The sequence below is a fragment of the Metarhizium acridum genome, assembly GCF_019434415.1.
Source record: "Metarhizium acridum strain ARSEF 324 chromosome Unknown scaffold_31, whole genome shotgun sequence".
NCBI lineage: Eukaryota > Fungi > Ascomycota > Sordariomycetes > Hypocreales > Clavicipitaceae > Metarhizium > Metarhizium acridum.
In genome coordinates this window covers 3431424-3447504 of record NW_027094018.1, presented here as the reverse complement: position 1 = coordinate 3447504, position 16081 = coordinate 3431424, and the positions used below count along the sequence as shown (strand labels likewise).

Genomic DNA, 16081 nt, shown 5'->3' with positions numbered 1-16081 from the left:
CTACACAGCACGATAGATATGAGCCATGGGTGTGGTGCTGCTCCAAGGCCCAATCTGCAGCAATGCCCATCTCGGCGACTCCAGAATTCTACCGCTTCAGTGGCCCATTTTTGATGTCATGACATGCATATCATTCTGAGGTGCATGCCTCCTTATCTTGGAGGCTGGCTTCCTCTCAGTCGAAAGTAAGTTGCCTCACCTCTGTGATCGTACTAAAGGAGGCTTGCATTCTATGCGATGCGCAGGGCGGGAGGGTCGACAGGGCGAAAAGGATGAATGCTTGAATCACGGGTGCCCCGGCCTCCAAAAGGAAAATGAGGCGTCACGGATAACGAGGCGTTCAGAAATCCCCATCCTCTTTCTCGACACAACAACATAGTAGGAAAAAGTAGGATGTGCTGCAAGGCCCTCAGCCACACTCACTGCCTCTGGAGCAACATTGGTGCCTGGACGGCTGGCTCATATATTGGGCCGAAATCAAGCTGCTGGCCTAGGCAAAGACCCGAGACTCTGTCGACAAAACGAAATAGACCTGGAGTGATGTGTAACCCTCTGGCCGGTCGCAACCACGAACAAATCATATTCGATGGATGCGCAAGGCGAGAAAATGCACCTATTGCCACTCCGATGGCTGCTATTTTGACTGGTGAACAATGCGTTTCCGTTCCATCTACGTACATCTAGCAACGAGATGTCTGCTTGACCCATAGCCAGGAGCGTTGTAAGTATGCTTTCGATCCGACAGACGAGACGACTGCATGGCCAGACCGCGTGTCGGCTCGACCGTCATCATGTTTCGATGCCATGCCATCCGGTTCTTGTACCCGATGCAGTCAACAAGTCATGTTAAGGGCTAATAAGATAATTATCAACAGAACAAAAAGACTCCTAAACACGTGCGATAATCACTAGGCATCTACATGCATTACTCCTGGACTTATGGGGAGAACACCTGAAGCCCCAAGGCAGTTCCTCCTTGTCAAGCCTCCGGAAAAACTGGATTGCTATCCCACATCTCCAGAGGGTACAAAGGATAATGGAAATGAAGTGGTTTGGAGTGCCTTTGGTTAAACATCATATTCAATATGGTGCCCACGGCATCGCCAATGATAGGGCGCGTATAGTACCACGATGGACGGACGTCCATGTCCAATTGCATCCACTTGAATGCGAATCATGCGGAGAACTGTCAGGCCGCATCAGGCAGGAACAGGTTAGAAATGCATCTACCTTTTGTCGCCGGACATTTCTTATTGGACATATCACGACCTTGCTGCCTTGGACTCCCGAGACACTTCGGGCATGCGGGTACGAGATCCCCGTCGCAAACCAAGAAACTGGATTTCAGGGCTTCCTGGGTATGCGAGTGTATCATAGATCTGCAAGTTAACCAGTGCGTGGGCACCTGTAGCACCGCATGTCGTTTGGGAAGACACCAGTGGTGCTAAGTATCACCGTGTAAGTGACTCGTCTGAGTTTCGGCGTCGGCAGGATACAGCCCAATGCCACTTCCAAACGCAGCGCCGAAAGATTTCGTGGTGATTCGAACTTGTAGGCTTGACCTATTCCAGGTCGTCGGCGAGTCTACTACCAGTGCCTCAAACACGGGCGATGTTGACGAGGAGTGGTGCCTTCAGCCATGGCTTCAAACCACTTTCGCAACCGGTCACACCACCATCAGACGGCGACCCGATCACATGTACGAAATTCACTGATCGGCTGTGGCATATGACGTGGTCCAGTCAGAATTTCTTGTTGCCCGATATGAGAAGCCTCACGATACAAAGGGACGGCAATAGTCAGAAATCTCCTTTGCCCAAACTGGTTCGTCGTTATGGTGATGACCCGCCCGGTGTGCGGACACGAGCAACAGTCCTAGCCCATGACACCTTTTCGCCTCAGCCCAACAGTTGGGATTTCTTAGACTGCCTACCCAGGTAGTTCCCTAGGATGATTCTGTCAGTCATGGCTCGTGCCTACCCGCTCGTCGCCACTTCACGCGCCTGATACACGAACGCGGCTCGCTTGTTGGTTCAGGTCCAGGCAGGAGTGGGTTCGTCAAAGGAGGCGACGGGAGATGTATGGATAAGGAAGGCCAAGATGAAAGACAGAAGGATATCGAGCAGGGCCGCGCAGCCTTGCCACCCTGGTAAATGGACGACATCAGCCTTGGCCGGGGCTTGGAATATGCCAAGTGAGTCAGACAGGCCGTGATGCCTCATGGCGGGCCGCACGGAAACCGTGAACGCAAGTGGTGGGGTCATGCGCTGGAAGGTTGCCTAACCATGCTGCCGAGCTGATCGGGAATAAATGATGGTTGTTCTCCTCCCCTCGAGGGAACCGGGAGGGAGGAGTCAAGACGCGTATCACATGATCGTGAAGAATCAGCGCGTCGCAAGCCAGCCGCATTAGAACACATTCGACTCGCCTTGTCACTCACGGCCTTGTTCGGAGTGCTTCCACAGTGCTGGGGTACAAAGGTCGAGGGACCCACCTTTTATTCACGTGATAACTAACTACCCTCTGACTAATTCAAGCTGGCTGAACTCTGGATTTCCGCTGAGGCGGATGCCGACGGCTTGACACCTTCATACCATATTTTTCAGGCCAGCAAAACACCCCAGACGGACGCTACCACCTACTCGCTCCGTCGAGAACTGCATGACCTCTTATCGTCGGGTACGGCGAATCTGTACCAGACGCCGGTTACGACTCCCACGGGAACCTTCTACCCGGATCAGTACGCTCCGCGACATCTCGCGCGACCGGCGCCCTCTCTTCCCGGCCCACGCGGTCCACGCGGTCGCCTACTTCCGCCTCCCTTGCCGCGCAAGGCGTTGTCGCGACACCCTCGGGCGACTTCGCCTTCGTCGTATCGAGGAGCGGCAGTCATGAGTGTCGCATACGAACCTAGGTCCTTCATCCATGAGGGAGCCTATCCCCCGATAGGCGACGAACACGACCATGGTGCCGACCAACGGTATACAGACTCCGAGGTCGCCGAGCATCTCAGTCACTATACCTCTGATGCTGCACTCCTGGGAGATGATCGAAGCATCATGGATGATGGCACCGGCGTGCAAGATGCTACACGCCTAGATCTCGGCGCAACCGGTTTCTCCTCGCCCATTCAAGTTTCGCTGCATGCGCCGTCAATACCCGAGCCCATATCGGAGAGCAAAGATGCCTCACCAGGCATCGAATCACCGCCTTCGTCGCGCACAAAGTCGATCCCCAAGCCTGACAGAGACGTAGTAAAGCAGGCTGACGGCAAGTTTCACTGCCCATTGGAGGAATGCAAAGAAGAAGTCCGCGCATTTTCACGCAAGTGTGAATGGAAGTAAGTTTCATGTTAGGTGATTGCCCAATGCCGCCCAGCCGCTAACGATGCAAAGCAAACACATGGACAAGCACGAGCGACCCTACCGATGTCCCGCCCCTGGATGCGAGAACCTTCCTGGCTTCACATACTCCGGAGGCTTGCTGAGACACGAGCGCGAAGTTCATAACAAGCACGGGGGTCCCAAAAATACCGTAAACTGCCCCCATCCAAACTGCAAACGGCACACCGGCAAAGGTTTCTCAAGACAGGAGAACCTCAACGAGCATTTGCGGCGGGTGCATACCACCGGCGACGTCACGACACCTCCGGCCGACTCGGTTGCTTCACCGGAAGACAACGAAAGCGAGAAGTCTAGCATGAAGCGCAAGCGCCGCTCCAGTGGACAAGGGGATGAGCTTACGGAGCTTCGTGACGAGATCAAGCGAGTCCGCGAGGAAAATGAGAAGCTCAAGTCCGAGATGGAGCAACAATCACAGCATTCGCTTGCCATGATGGCGCAGATTGCAGAACTTCAAGACGCACTGCGACACGGCATGTCGCCACACGGCCTCGGAGCCCCAACAGCACAGATGATTTAGGGATCACAAGCTATACCCTCCGCCTCACACAGTGACAGCGTTGCACTTGATTTCATGCGACTCGGAAGGTAGTTGCGCTGAACAAAGAATCTCCCATAACCACAAAGCGAATACCAACACGATCAAACGCGGAAAAAAAAAAGGAAACGGCAATAAACGATGAATGTTTACGACCACCCCTAACCCCCCTCCAAGCGAAGACACGGAACGGATAGACGTAGTCCCACTCTACCAACTTTGATATTAATTAGCACCCTCTCCCTTCTCTGGCTAGCGGAACAACGCACCACATCCTCTGAGGTCTTTTATTTCTTTTCTCTTTATTTCTTTTTTAGCACCACGGCTAGGCGTTCGGGAGACAGGGCAGATAAACAGATAAACATGGGCAATGGTGGCATTTACAGGGAGGCAAATCAGTCGCCGAGGGAACGAACGGCGTCGCAGTGATATTTACGGAACAGCATAAGACTGTACTTTCTCAGGGTTCTTTGACCCTTGTTTATATTCCCCCCCATTCCTTGTCGCCTGGCATCTTTTTGTTCTTGGTCATCGGAACGCAAACCTTTGAAGCAATGGCTTTTGATACCCACCCTGTAGAGATGTGGAAACCGACATTTCACACCCTCGCCCTGATGATAAGGGGCTCTTCCCAGGTCGTCTGCAGGCATCCAAGGAGCCATCTCATGTAGGGCTGAGGGCGAGGAAATCTGGGAGAATGATAGGTCAAAGGGCAACGATGCGGGTGCTCTTATTTGTACGATTTAGGGAAGAGGGAGTTTGTGCCACGGCTGGCCTGGTTGATTCGGGAAACTGTTTCATTGTACTGTAAGCTATAGACGACTCACCGCTTTTCGAAATGCAGTGACTTTCGGGCAGCCGATGCAGCTGACTTTTGGGACGAATGCCTTCTTTCTCTTGATGAATTTGACTTGGGGCATGACTTCATAATGCTTTGGACTTGTTTTATTGAAAAAAGGTTCATGATGATGCCGCGTTTGGGCAGGATACGTGCAGCCTACGTGTTCCATATAGCTTGCCGTGGTCGCATCTCGATCGTATAGAGGCAACACACGCCTTTCATCTCCAAGACTATGTGTGTTCCGCCGTGGCCTTAGCCAGTCTCTTGATTGCCTACGTAGCAAGTATGGGCAGCTGCGTCACTTATGGTATTATTCTTGAGCACGGCGTCTGTCAAGCCCATCTAGAAATGATCGCGTCGGACTCGTACGGGCTGTACAGACTATGTTTAATAGCAGGGTGTTTCCTTAGGCAGAATGTTACATGTCTCACATCCAACGCGCCTTTGGGGTTTAGAAAGGAGATTGGCGTTTCTGCAACTGTTGTGAATAAATAGGGCTCTTTCAAGCCTGTTGGTCGTGATGGTTGCTTTTTCAGGGGTACTGACTATTAAGGAGGATAAAAGGGGGTCAAATTAGCAGGGCTTTTTAGTCATAAATTTAGACATCAATTGAATCATTAATATCGTCAATTTAACTTCTTTTTCTGTTGTGCAAATTGCTGTTGAAATTCCAACAATTATGCTAGTACTTGGGGTTGGTAATCAGCGCCCTCGATATGGTCCCTTTGCAGAAATACGGGTTTGCGGGGGAAAGAATGCTTTTCTGTGGAAAGTTTCCCTGAAGCCAAATGCGTAAATGGAATCGGATTACGTAGCTGAAGACTGAGGCTGTGTTGCCTCACCCTTAGGGTCGACTGCAACGCTTGGTTCGCCATTGTCGCCTGTATTGATATTTTGGCTGCTAGAAGACATTTTTCTGGCAATGACCAGGCCTGTGATTATATAGACTGAGTTTTGGTAGTTCTTTGACTCGAAATGTTGCTTTGCCGTCTTTTCCTCTACAGACTTGGAGATATACTGTGGTGTAGGGTTAAAGGACATAGTCTCTATGTGCTTTGGACCGGGCTGGCCTTTAATGGTTCCATCGTTGTATTTTTCCTTTATCATGACTATTTTACACACTTTGTCACGTCCGATTATTATTACAGTGGCGTCGTCTAATTTGAGAGCTATGGCAAGAGAAGTTTCTGAGACAACATGGACGCCATATATCCCAAACCCTCAATGACAGCCTCGCTCAGTGGGGGGTATGAACAAGATTGTTTTAAGCCTGACAGTGGTACTTGCGGACCATCAAATTGTGTTCTTTATTCAGGCCGAATTACTGTTGAATATCCCATATTCGCTAGTTCATTGCGTTGGGGCATGAAAAGGAGAATAAAATATTGTGGCATCAAGGGGATTTGAAGAGAACTGGTTACCGAAATGACCGTGTCTGTTGTTTTGATCTACAGTATGAAGCGATGATGAAAAGAGGAGAATTGGATTCAAGGTTGCGAGGAAGTTGTGTGGAAGTGCATGTCTACTCCCACGCAGAAAATACAGGTTAGTGGAGAGGGGGCTGGTTTACTTGATTCAATAATGGCGACTAAATATATAATACAACAAACTTATCCATTTTATCGCTGTCATAATAGAGGAAACAGAGACATAGAACGATACAGGAAGAGTGCCTAATAGCAGGTAAGGAGGAATGTGGATAGTTGACTGCAGTTGCATAATGACGCTGAGGTATTTATTAGGCTAGATCTTGCCGGTCCAGCGGTGATTTTGATGTGGGTGTTGGTGTCATCTACGAGAGCATGGTGATTAGAGTTCTGAGGTTTCTCCCATCTTGCCTCGTAGTGCATTAGTCGCAGTTGGAGGCTTCGTCGTGCTAATGCCGCTCGTAAGCGACATAGCGATGTTGCTGCCTGTGAAGAGTTCACCCGTTTCTCTTCTAGACCGCTGTAAAATCTATCAATCTTTACCGGTAAGTAAGCTTATTAGTCAATGAAACACAGGTGAGCCAATTCTATTCTGGTGCGATCAAGGACAAATTGCCATCATTCCGAAGTAGAAAGCTAGATATATCTCAAGTCTGCTTGAAGAGCATGGTCGAACATCTTCTTACTACTTTCCCTCGCGAACAATATCTCATTTTATCCCATTACGACAAACTGTGCCACCAGTCCGCGTAAACATGTACGCCTCCCATGCAATTCCATCCTCAATCTGCATGCCATCCGGGGCATCAGGCCCTACCCAGTCTTGAAAAGCCCGGTCACTTTGTCGAGCCCATTCATCATTCCCGCGACCATCAATATCCAGAGGAAAGAATGTGTCCGCGTTGAAATCGGCTCCGATCCGTGTAAGTAGTAGACGATCTACCCATGGCATTCGCAGCGCCTCATGACACAGCCCGGCGCCACCAATGATAAATACGCGGCCCAGAGCGGGAAGCCAATTGTCGCTGCCAAATGAGCTATTTGAGGAGCTCGAACTCGATCCCCTATACGTCTCCAGTAGAAGCTCCATTGCGCCCTCAAGACTTGTCGCTACATGAAGCGGCTCTCTCCTCAAATCACCCTGCAGCCGAGGCGGGACCTTCTCTGGGTTTCGTGTAATGACCACGTTGATTCGGCCGGGATATCTCTTGGTAGGAATCTTGTCCCACGTCTTGTAGCCCATTATCACGGCATTCATCGTTTGCGGGCCTATACTTCTTGTGGTCGTGGATTCGAAGTAGCCGCTTTCTCGCTTTAGCTTGGGCCATGGCATGCGTGTTTTGTAGCTCATCCCCATGGACTGTGTGGCAGCCACGATGATGGTTGCACTCATGCATTCGCTACCGGCGGCCATGTTGGTTGTTGCGGGTCAGGAATTGATGGTTCAGCTGGAACATCAGCTGCCTGGCTAAGCTAGAGACGGACCAAATCATTGAAATAAGAGAGGCACCGTCATACAACCACAAAATCGCGTAATGTCGGATTATATGCGGGACGCTCAGCCCACGAAGACAAAGTGAAACACAACATCACCTCTTACTGCTACCGTAGTATGCATTGCTTTTTTGTGCGTTGTGTGACGGCGGGCGGCGTGAGTAGAGCATCCGGTTTAGACTTCAGCTCAGCCTCAAGATGTATGCCGGCAGAGACGAAAGGAGTGAGGACAGCGGCGCACTCAAGTTGAGACTTCTCCACAGGGACGGCTGTGATGTAACCTGAATATTGATTATTCGCCGGCACAGAGAGCATGTAAGTGGTGGAGAGTGGAGGGAATCGCCAGCCTCAGCAAGGGTCAGCCCGTCCCCTGTGGCTCGTGCCGATATATCCGCCAATCGATCGAATTCCGTCGAGTGATGCCGTCTGCGTCGCCGGCCGGGGGGGGGGGGGGGGGGGGTGTATCAGATTGGCCGCCGCAAAAAACCTTCCATGACAAGGAATATATGACTGTCATTTTTAATACACAACAAAAAGTAGGTTGGGATATCGATCTTATTAGGAGGGGTGAGGGATACCTCGCGGGATGAGAGCGATGATTTGCTTCGTCTATACTTGCGGTAACCTCCTTCCACACGGGGCGGGCTCTATTCCAAACAGCGTGGAGCTGTCCGCATTTTTGAGATTCGCATCATCAGTTAGATAGGATTTTGATCTGAAAGCAGCAGCTGTAGTCGCACAGCAAGTCTTGTCTGCGCCAATGGTCTAGTTATTGAAAAATGAGTTGATTCGCTTGGAAAAGTAACAGACGGCTATGAAAGTATTAGATGCAGGCCGATATGAGACTCCAATGACTTGCTGCCGCACCGCTTCAGAAGGCAATCTCAGCCATCAGGCTTGCTCTTGCTATAATCGTTGCGGTTTCTCCTAAACCCGCTGCTCTCCGCAGGAAGGGGCTGCAGCATTCGCCTCTGGAAATTGCTTTATTCGCCCAAGTGGACACAAATTATTCTGCCTTGGCAATTTGAATGACGCAGGCTCAAGTAAACGTGGCATTAATGCCAGGACTCCCGGGTACACCGTTCATCTTAGACGGACAACCTATCTACCTTGTCCCGTTGCATAATACCTCGACTATTGTCAGCGTTTACGTTGCTAATAAACCTGAAGAACCTGGGGATAGGACTGTGGTACAAGAGCGACTACTTGGGGATCTCAGGCGACTGAACAAGCATGTGTGCATGTCAGAGCAGGCTAGTCTCAAATTTGTAGAACTTGGCTGGACGTGAGTTGAATCTTCCCACAGTCAAGTATAGCAAACAGGCTTCTGTACAACGTTCTCTCATCTCTTGCGCTGTCTCTTTGGGCGGCATCACCTCAATTCCCGGGCCGCAAAACGATGCAGCGAAGTCCATTCATTGAAAAAAATACTACGCCACCCCTTGCACGTTAGAGCTGTGGGTGCAAGGGGTACGATCATCCGAAGGCTGGGAGTCCTTGGGCCAAGCAACTATTAAGCCATTACATTTAGCTAGCTATCTAGTTATGCAGAGCCGTGGTCTGACCTATATGGATTCCGTGTAAGGACCTGTCGTCTTCTATGCCGCTCATCCCTCATCTTCATCTTCATACCCTCTGGTGGAGACTCGTAAAACAGGTGACCACGATCAAAGGGCGCATCCAGCATCAAGCCCTGGAGCGTTTTTACGCGAGAGACAGCTACGTAGCTTAAACCAGTCTGAAAGTCCCGACAGGAGAGATCTGTCACGATGACATCTTCAGTGATGCTCTGCGACTTGTGAACCGTAATGGCGTAGCATACGATCAGGGGAAACTGCGTGCGAGTGCAGAGAGTGCTTCCGATGAGGAAGTCCCTGTCTACTGGGAGAATCGGGACAATCTTTCTGCCATCAGCGGTGGTCAGGAACACAGGTCCACTGTACTTGTCAAACTCCATCATGATAACACAGGGAGGGTCTTGGACTGGGTCAGCCCCCGGTGCCCAGCCGATATCGTAAACGGTACCGCGAGCGCCGTTGCAGAGACCAACTGGCTGCCAAAGGTTAGATGTCAGCATCAGACGGGCGCCAATGCATATAGGGATCTGCTTCGCAAGGTTGCCCGCCTTGTCATCAGGCGCCGCAGCCGCGCCAAGGCCGACATTCTTAGCCTTGACCTGAATGACTGGCCGGCCGAGGCGGTCGAGGTGGTAGTGGTTATATTCGTTCACCCTATCTTTCGTGGCGTATACTCGCAAGGCGTTGGCGAACCTGGCGACCTCCAGATCATCTAGCTTCGCCTGTACTCGACCGGAAAGGAGTTTCCAGGACTCGACTGACAGTTGGAGGAGCCGCAATTCCTCGAGAGCTGTGCGAAACGCCTTCTGATCGTCGCCCCGTTGCCGTTGGACAACCTTCAAGAAGACTGATTTATCGAAGCGTCTATATGCGTTCCTGCCTTTGATCTCCACTCCCTGCACCTCTTTATCGTAATAGAGCGGCTTCTGTAGCACGGGTGGAAGCTGGAAGAAGTCGCCAACCAGAAGGATGTTAAGACTACCAAAGAACTCCTCATTCCTACTCGGGAACGCCTCGCGCAGGCGGTCATCGATCCAAGAAAGCTGTCGCAGTCCCAGCATGCTCTTCTCATCGATGATCAGGTAGTTGATGTCCTTCAGCTTCTTCTGGAGCTGGGCCATGTCAGTGGGCGAGAGGGGCTTGAAGTCCTTGTTGATTGGAAGGTGTAACAGGGAGTGCAAAGTAGTGCCCGATATCTGATTTCCCGCGACGCCAGTGGGCGCGGCACGCCAAACAGGTGTCCCTCTCCCGGCAGCAGCGGCTTGGAGGTGCGCGGAGAGCAAATTAATGAGGTATGACTTCCCGGTACCACCTCCACCATCCACATGGAGCAGCAACTGAGAGGGTTCCTGATTCAGGAAGTGGTCCATCACGGTATCGTATACTAAGCGCTGATCCCGGTTTAGGGAATCTCGAGCTTCCAAGGGCTGATGATCCACATCAAGGTCAAGGCGGTTTGCCGCCTTGCGTTGCTTCCAGTAGTCGCCCTTGAGAATACCGTCATCAGTATACCGTCCAACGTGAGGGGTCCAATCATAATTGATGTCGATGTCTCGGCGGCCGAGCATGTCGATATCCTCTTCCTCCAGCGGGCGGTCGGGAAGCATGCGGGCGAGTTCATGCCAGTCTTCATCCACAATGGGCTCTTCATGGACCTCAAGCTCAAATTCGTCGTCCTCAGCCCTCAATTCATTTGTATCTGGCTCCCCATAATGATCGTCCGCATGGGTGTCACGGTGCTGCTCTCTGCAAAACCTGTACGCAGCCGCGAAGGAATCGAACCGCTGCCCGCCCACGGTGAGCAACTCCTCTGGAGAGCGATGCGGATGAGCCATCATCAATTTAACACGGCAGAAGTCACCAAACTGGGGAGATGCCTCCACGGACCTGTATCGAGGAAAGTAAGACAGGACTCTCTTCTTCGCGTTGGCAGCGAGTCTCCTCCACGTCTTGAGATTATACGATTGCAGGTACTCGAGGTAAGTTGCATCCTCGTGCTGGTCATTTCTCTCGAGATACCTCCTGTAGCTGCCGACGGTCTCGTTGACATCTTCATCCACGCGATACGAACGTGCATGTTGCTCCAAAGGACGGCAGTCGACAGAGACCACCATCCGCGTGCCTTCCTGCAGAGGAATGTTAAGGAGAAGATGGGAAATCTCCTGCGCCGAGTAATCTCTCTCGGCAATCAGCTTATTCATCAGGCGAGAGGAGACGGATAATAGCGGCTGAAGGTGTGCCGTGTGCGGCAAAACCTGGTCTGCAAGCTTACAGTAAGGCTCAGTCTTCTTCTCAGATTTGCTGCAATACTTGGCAGCGTACGTAATAACCGCCTGTAGGCTGGTGCAAGGAGATATGTCGATATTGGCTAGCCAGCCTAGTATAATGGCGGGATTGAAGTGATTCATGAGGTTGTCATTCCGCGCCGCCTCGAAGACATAGTACGACTTGCCTTCCTTCCTGATCACTGCGGCCAGCTCCCGCAAGGCACGAGGAAAGTCAAAACGACACTCCCGCTCTGGATTGGCCGCATTGGCCGCCTCGATATCTGCAGCAGCGCCTTCCATATCCCTCGCCAGATCAACGGTTCTCTTCCTTACGCGTAAGCAGTATGTGGTATTGCATCTGTGGCGCTGGCAGCGGTTGACGATTTGTGAGAGACGCAGGAATGTCAGTTCTGTACTCAGTGGATCTACGCTCAGGGGGTTACCCTCACCCTGGGGCATAGTCCTAGTCGGCTCAGGATTAATGGCAGTGATGTGGAATCCCCACGTGCGTGCAAAAACATCACGAGCGGCTTCATCCACCATGTCGACTCTTGGGCAATTCTCCATCCAGTACAGGCCATGGTTGTGCGGACTGCCACGCCCTTGCCATTCATACCGATCCCAGTAATCCGTAATGTTGAACTTCTTGCTTAACACGATATCTCGAAAGAAACAGTATCGGCGGTAGAAATGGAAAGCAGCAATGTGAGGATTCTGACGCAAAAGTTGGCGCGAGAGACCCATCCTCTCGGACTCGGACGCAGCCAGCCATTCATCATATCGGGGCATGTGCTGGTAGAGACTCCGCCAGTGTAAATCTGCCGGGCTGAATGTGATGAATGCACCAGGACATCCAAGGTTGTAGGCATAGGCCTCGAGGTCCTGCCTCTTCCTGTTCCAGAAGGGGCGCGTGCCGCGAATAGGTACCGCATGTCTTGTGATTGAGTTGATTAGCACCTGCGCCTCAGGGTCCTCGCTGTGCTCCAGTGCCTGAACAAGCTGCTCCCGTGTGAGCGGTTCATGACTACCATCGTGTTGCTTCACGAAGAATTTGGACCGTGCACGGGCCTGTGACCGCATCAGAGTATTGAAGGCGACGAAGCGGAAGGTCGGGTGGCGTGCAAAACGCCCGTCATGCCAGCGCATCGCGTGCTCGATGTAGTCCTTGTAGTCGATTGACCGTAGCCGAGGCTCAACAAAGTCGGCTCTCCCGTCAGGAAAGAGGCAGGGAAAAGCTAAGGAGAGTAGGGCATGAGAGCGATTGAACTCATTAATGGGTGTGCGCCGTATATTCGGAAGCTGCAGCTCGTGCTGCACCTGCTCCTGGAAGCTTGTGGAAAGCCTTGGTTCAGCTTCTGGTTCTCCGGCAAGAATAGACCGCAGAGCATCGAGCTCCGTGTCCTTGGCCAAAAGGTCCGGCACCGCAGCCTCGTCCTCCAGGTCCGGTTCTGCCTCCTCATCTTCCTCGGGTCCAACTTCGGCAGCCTCCACCTGGCTCTGGGGGATGTCGTCCAGGACATTGCCATCTTGAGGCAATTGACTCAGCCGCTCTTCGTCGATGACGATGCATCGATAGCCAGGATGATGGCGCCGGAGGTAGTTAAGCCATATGGCAACTGGCTGGCGGCGTACACGGAACTGGCGGGTGAATTGCCGGCTAAGGTTTGCATGGGACGACGTATTGGAAGGACGGAGTAATACAGTGTTCAACTCCCGCGGCAAAAGCGGGAGTTGGTTGTACACCAAGCCAACCTCGCGGAGAAAGTGAACAACATGTCCCCGATATTTGTACTGCTGGCCCCGCACAAGCATAATATTCACGTGGACGTGAACACGGCCTATTAAAGACTCTTCAGTAGGTGTAAGCTGAGGCAATTGAGTCGGTACGGAGCCAAAATCCAACTGGTTGTCCACAGAGAAGAAGTACGGCTCTTCAGGGCCGCGTTTATCATCCTTTCGACAGCAACGCGCACAAATGCCATCAGAATCGATCTTCATCTGGAACCAACGCTCTTGACATCGACCACAAAATTGCATTTGGTCATTGTCCAGCTTTGTCCAGAACTCACGGAGGATTGCTTTATCACGACAGGTCAAGGCGCAAGCGTCCAGGTCCCCATTCCACACCGGATCTTGTGCGTGAAATACGGCCGATTCTTCAGGTGGAATCATCACTGGACTCCGGTACCGTCGTGGCGGCCCCGACGATCGAGTTTGCCTTTGAGATTTTTTTGGCCGCCCTCCTGTACCAGGGGCAGGACCACGGCGAGCACGGCGACGAGGCCCTGACTTTCTGGAAGGCTGCCGCGAGCAATAGCGAAGAGGGCTTTCGTCCAAGGCATTGCTATTATCGTTCCCGTCTTCGTCCCCTAGATCGGAATCAGACTCTACCCCTAGGTGTTCGAGGTACTTCCGTGGTCGAGCAGGTGAAAGCAGCAAGTTGAAATAGTCCTCGACGTCAACATCAGATTCAGAGAACTGTCCCCTGTCATCCGCTTCCTTGGTCATTCCATCCCCATCTGGGAGCTCATTTGCCTGTAGTCGATCTTGACTCCCAGCTACGTTCCGTGGTTAGCTTGAACAAACTGCCGGGACCACAGCACAAGGATACCTTCTCCAGGACCATCAGAACCTTCAAAGACGCCGAGTTGAGAGATTGTGGGAGTTAGTGACACAGCCTCCCCTGCACGGCGTCGTGAACGATGGTCGCGCCGAATAGTGGCCTGCTTGGCCCTGGCGCCGGCCTTGGAGGCATCATCTTGCGAGTCCTTCCCGCCCTTGTGGAACCTAACAGCCAGGTAAGAGTAGTCCACACCAGTCGTGCTGCTTCGGACAGTAGATGGATCAGAATGTGAGGCGACAGGATCGGTCGAGGGCGGCACAGGCGGTGAGGGAGCTAGAGCCCGGAAGAGCCGCGAGCTCGCTTGGGTTGGTGGGATCGGCGTCCCCAGCACTATCTGCGGCTGGCTGCCTGGCTCTCCGAACAAACTCCTAGCTGTATGTTGTTGCCGTAGCTTCTCTGGCGATGTAGGTTGGGTTCCAGATCTCTGGTTAGGAGGCGATAGGCCAGCGTCTCTGTCGGTTCTTTTCGGGGCAGATCTCTCAGCTGAGGTAGGACGGACAGCCAGCTTTCTCAATGCAAGGACGGCACCTTTGGACCTGGCACGCTTGATCAGGTTAGGGAGGCATATATAGTATATCAATGGTGTCAGTTACCTCGGAATTGCGGTGGTCCCGGCATTCCAGACAGGTTGTAGTTGGATTGGCAGATTTCCTCCTGCTAACGAAATTACTTGGTGATTTTGTTCGGTCGCAAGACGGGCAATGGACTGCCAATTCAGATCTAGGACTAATATTACCCCTAGAATCATAATCCATACCCAACCATGCGGTACATCTGTTTCAATAATGGAAGAAAGGCTGCTGGCCAAGCAAACGAACAGATCGCTGGGCAAATTTAGCGATTGTAAACGATTGTAAACGATTGTAAACGATTGTAAACAGAGAAGTAAACAAAGAAGCACCGACAGACGGTGGCTGTCCTTTACCCACTTTTCTAGAGCCACCAACCAATCCAGCCTTCTTTCGCGATTTCCCATACAAAATTTGGACCAATAGAAACTTATTTGTCAAGCCTGCACCAAACCCTCATTATTCGGAAAACTTATGGATTAATGTAGAGTCAGCCTTCGGCTGAATAAAGTCAAAGCGCGCTAGGCTCGGCCCGCTCCGGCGGATGAACGGACCAGACCCATGACCCCCTGACTACCCGACGTCAATAAAATCCGCCCAATTCAGAGCAATTTACTCGTCCTCTTTACTTTATCCCCATCTTTCCTCTTTCCAAGGGGACGAGACTGCCTGAGGGATGTGATCAAACATCATTCAAAACAAATGCGTAGGACAACCAAGTGGGGTCTGGTCGAGTCATTACGGATGAGGGCTGCGGCAGGTCGAAAGAGTGTGTACTTGACACAACATGGATTGGCCACCTGCCTATACGCAGAACTTGAGCTGAAAGCCAAATGTAGCGAGCGTCAGCATGGCATGACAACATCTTCATTGCATCACACCACGTCTACCTAGGAGCCATTTTTGCGCCAATTATACGTAGAACCGCCCATCACATGCTTCCATCCACCCATCCATCCGGAATATCTAACATGCAGTTATTCTGAGCAATGCCAGAGTAAAGGCTCCACTTAAGTCCAAGTCTTCTCTCCATCTACTCCGTACATTGTTGCTTCTCATCCCTGCTGACTTGGGTCGTACGGGGCAGTCAGTTATTTATAAGGTTGCACATGCCGACTAAAAACAAACGCTCCCACCAAGCACATCTACAAGTCTATCCAATTTACCACCTTCCTGACTTCCTTAAAATGAAACTTGTTAATCTTCTCAAAGGCCTTCTACTGGCCGCAAGCATCCCTGCTTCTCACGCAGAAATAATTTCTACTCTCGCGATAAAAGATTCCACGATTCTTCGCTCCACAGTGAGCTGCGCGGACTGCCCTGACCGCAACTGCTATGAATGCA

At 51.7% G+C, this 16081-nt stretch overlaps 3 protein-coding genes across 3 annotated transcripts; 2 read left to right on the top strand and 1 right to left on the bottom strand.

Annotated features, from left to right (window-relative positions):
* Positions 1-1611: 1611 nt before the first annotated feature.
* J3458_005910 (uncharacterized protein) lies at positions 1612-1941 on the top strand (the record flags this gene model as incomplete). The annotated part of the gene is made up of 1 exon (XM_066119048.1): positions 1612-1941. One exon carries the CDS (start codon positions 1612-1614, stop codon positions 1939-1941), a length of 330 nt encoding a protein of 109 aa, XP_065976570.1.
* Positions 1942-2891: 950 nt separating this feature from the next.
* J3458_005909 (uncharacterized protein) lies at positions 2892-3921 on the top strand (the record flags this gene model as incomplete). Its single annotated transcript, XM_007817333.2, has 2 exons — positions 2892-3340; positions 3396-3921. 2 exons carry the CDS (start codon positions 2892-2894, stop codon positions 3919-3921), a joined length of 975 nt encoding a protein of 324 aa, XP_007815524.2.
* Positions 3922-6465: 2544 nt separating this feature from the next.
* J3458_005908 (uncharacterized protein) lies at positions 6466-7771 on the bottom strand. Its single transcript, XM_007817332.2, has one exon. It carries the CDS (start codon positions 7619-7621, stop codon positions 6917-6919), a length of 705 nt encoding a protein of 234 aa, XP_007815523.1. The 5' UTR covers positions 7622-7771; the 3' UTR covers positions 6466-6916.
* Between the last annotated feature and the right edge of the window lie 8310 nt (positions 7772-16081).